Below are 3,465 nucleotides of genomic sequence, written 5' to 3' on the forward strand. Positions count from 1 at the left end.
CACCAACAGTGTAAAAGTGTTCCTATTTCTCCACATCCTCTCCAGCACCTGTTGTTTCCTGACTTTTTAATGATCGCCATTCTAACTGGTGTGAGATGGTATCTCATTGTGGTTTTGATTTGCATTTCTCTGATGGCCAGTGATGATGAGCATTTTTTCATGTGTGTTTTGGCTGCATAAATGTCTTCTTTTGAGAAGTGTCTGTTCATACCCTTTGCTCACTTTTTGATGGGGTTGTTTGTTTTTTTCTTGTATTTGTAGATTCTGGATATTAGCCCTTTGTCAGATGAGTAGATTGCAAAAATTTTCTCCCATTCTGTAGGTTGAGCCAGGCCTGACTTTTCCCTCAGTCCACCTGGTCATCAAGAACTCTTCTAGAAACCACAGGTTTTTTGTTTTTTGCTTTTTTTTTTTGTATTATCATTTTATCTTTTTGAGGACACAGGGTCTCGCTATGTTGCCCAGGCTGGCCTTGAACTCCTGGGCTCAAGCAATTCTCCTGCCTCAACCTCAGCCTCCCAAGCAGCAGGAGGGAGAAGATGAAGAAGTCATAGGCATGGACTGAAGGAGAGTTGGTGCAGTAGCAGGAATAGATGCCATGGTGGGAATTTGGGCTCTTGTAACTTACTCGTGCCTTTTGAATCTGCTTGAGCCCTTCCCCTTGAAGATGGAGTGCTGTTCTAGGCCCACCTTCTAGTGTGGTATTCATGATGGATTGCTCCGATTGCAGAGTCACCTAATGGCATTCTGTCTCTACCAGAGCCCAGTAGCAAGCCAGCAGCTACTTCTCAACAGAGGAATATTGTCTCAGAACAGAGAATTAGTTAGCTCTAAACTCTTATGGGTCCATTCTGTGACTCTCCTATTAGGACTTGACAGAGGCCCTACACAGCTCATCTGCCACACATACTTTGAGTACCACTGGATCTGCCAAGTTGCAAGGCCCACAGGGCAGCAGCTTTTACTACAGCTTGAACTGGCTGCAAAGCCTTCCCCTGCTGTAGACGCCACTCATACTATACAGCCTTACAAGAGATTCAGTCAAAGTTTAGAAGTAATATTTTCCAACATGGTAGAAGTTGCCTCCCAAATCCAAGGAGGCCCCCAACTTCGAAAGGCAGGGGTGGTACTTAAGAGTGACAGACCACATCCAGCACACTAGCTCTGCTCTTTGTATTGGCCTCTCACTGCACATAGTGTACTCATGATCATTGGAAAGACTTTATTTCTTTGGTGGTTACATCTCTAGCCTTATTAAGCAACATCCCTGTGGTTTAGCGTAAAAACGATAATGAGGCCAGCTCTCTGAATTCATTTGAACCTCTGTTCAAAAGAATGATTGATAGCGCAGTTTCTTTCAGTGGGTTTTGCATTTCAGAGTGTGTAAGGAAGTTTGGCGCATTGTTTTTAAACTTTAATAAGAATCAGCTTTGTTCTTTGTCTGGACAGATGTGATGCCAGCATAGCTAGACTTTCTGCAGAGCACAAAACGACCTATGAGGGGCTCCAGCACTTGAACAAAGAACAGCAGGCTGCCAAACTTATCTTGGAAACGAAAATCAAAGACGCAGAGGGACAGGTATGACCTGTTTCAGGTAGCTTTTAGAAGCAGGTAATTTCTTCTTAGCTAAGAATAACATGGTGTTGATTATTTCTTAAAGGAGAAACCAGCTGGGGCACCTAGCATGGGTTTATGCCAATCATAAGCATCTTTTCTTTGCTTCTTCCTTTCCTATTTCACTAGAATAGCCCTTCATGTGTCTGGCAACCAAACCACCAAAATTGTTTGGTATAGTCCTAATTCTTTCCCCCACCACCACATTCCTAGAACAACGAATACATTCCAGAAATTCTAAATGACACCTTGAAAGCTATCTCTTGCACATGTAAGCGATCAAGCATTCCTTTACAAGCCACTCGTCCCAATTTTTGATTCAGGAAATAATGTATTCCCTGGGACTCATTGTATGTACTACCTCATCACATAGTCTGTATGTGGGACAAAATTAGGCAAAGCTAGAGCGTAGGCAGGCTAATGAATATGAGAATATTTGACCTCAGACATCACAGATTAATTTCACAAAGCAAAACTTTTGGCATTTCAGTTTGTTTTTTGGCCACTTAAAAGTTTCCCTTTGCCATCATAGGGCCTGTCTCCTAGGACTTTTTCCACAGTATCTGCCTTATTTGCTATTGTTTGTTTAAAGAGACTATTCCAGTAAAATAGGAGCATCTGGTTAACTTACTGGGTTAAATACATTTATACCTTAATTATCTCCAATAAGAATATAAAGCTACTTATGTGAAAAATACAGATATTATAAAACTATGAAAAAGAATAAAAAGACAATCCAATAATAATTTCTTTTTTGAAGAATGAGTGGGGATGGAATTACTACACCAGAGAAGAGATGCTAAGGAAATCATAAGCTTCTTTATAGCCAAGCCAAGTAAAATATGTACAGATCTCCATCAAAAGAGACATTCTTTCTCTTTCTTCTGGATCTGACAAATAACCACAAATCTCTAAGTAAAGAACATGGAACATTCTAATTTTTGCAGAAAAGGCAGAAATTTCACACAGGACTGGTTTTTGTTAAATTTCAGTAAAGACAAGGGACATGGGTAGGTGGTGTGAGAAGGGAATAGGAGGGAGATAGTCTACAAGTTATATTGACTGGTGACCTGACTTGTTATGGAGGTAAATCTGAGACCTTGATGGATTTTGTAAACAATAAAAATTCTATTTTCTATGATTAGCCGTTACGCTGATGGTAGAAATTCCAAGGTAAGGTTGACTATCATGACAGCTGGTTGAAGTTGCGCCCTTGGGCGGGAATTGGGCTTGCTCCTCAGAGAACTATAATAAAAATTAAGTGCTTAGTGCATGATGAATATTTTGGCAGTGCTACTGGTCTTGATTTTCGATGGGTATATAAGAAAGAAAATGGAGGTGGGAAGATGAGGTAGACTCATAAATGAATTTATCAAATTAGATCAAATCTTAATGCCATTGACTAGAATAATGCTTACTAAATGTTTTCTGAAGTTGCATCTGAAGACGTTAGATGTGATATTTATAAGCAAGGTTTCTTTTCCAGATTTCTCAGCTTTTGAACAGAGTGGACTTGTCAATATCAGAGCAGAGCACCAAACTGAAGATGTCCCACAGAGACAGTAACCACCAGCTTCAGCTTTTGGACACTAAGTAAGCAATCAATTTATTAAAAAAAAAAAAACTTAAAGTTCTTTATGAGTTTATGCAATATTATGATTTTTTTCCTCTTGGTTTTTATTTATTGCACAAATTCAAAACAATAATGGAAGTTAAAAAGAAAAGTTTCCATGTAGCATGTTGCCAGTTTTCCTTCATAATTATTGTTTTTTGTGTTTGGATAATTATCCACCTATTCATTCAACAAGTGTGTATTGAGTATTCATTGGCCTAGGGGCTGAGGATCTGGT

General features: G+C 39.4%; 1 protein-coding gene across 1 annotated transcript in view; it reads left to right on the plus strand.

The window, feature by feature from the left end:
• The window catches only part of LOC116463751 (protein FAM81A), a gene marked incomplete at its 3' end in the record, with an annotated part of 70,860 nt that extends 67,652 nt beyond the window's left edge, over window positions 1-3,208 (plus strand). The window contains exons 5-6 of the mRNA XM_058434831.1: window positions 1,450-1,579; window positions 3,102-3,208. Coding sequence (XP_058290814.1) covers window positions 1,450-1,579; window positions 3,102-3,208 — 237 coding nt within the window. The remainder of the gene's footprint in view (window positions 1-1,449; window positions 1,580-3,101) is intronic.
• Window positions 3,209-3,465: the final 257 nt, after the last annotated feature.

Source organism: Hylobates moloch, unplaced genomic scaffold (assembly GCF_009828535.3).
Source record: "Hylobates moloch isolate HMO894 unplaced genomic scaffold, HMol_V3 SCAFFOLD_58, whole genome shotgun sequence".
Lineage (NCBI taxonomy): Eukaryota > Metazoa > Chordata > Mammalia > Primates > Hylobatidae > Hylobates > Hylobates moloch.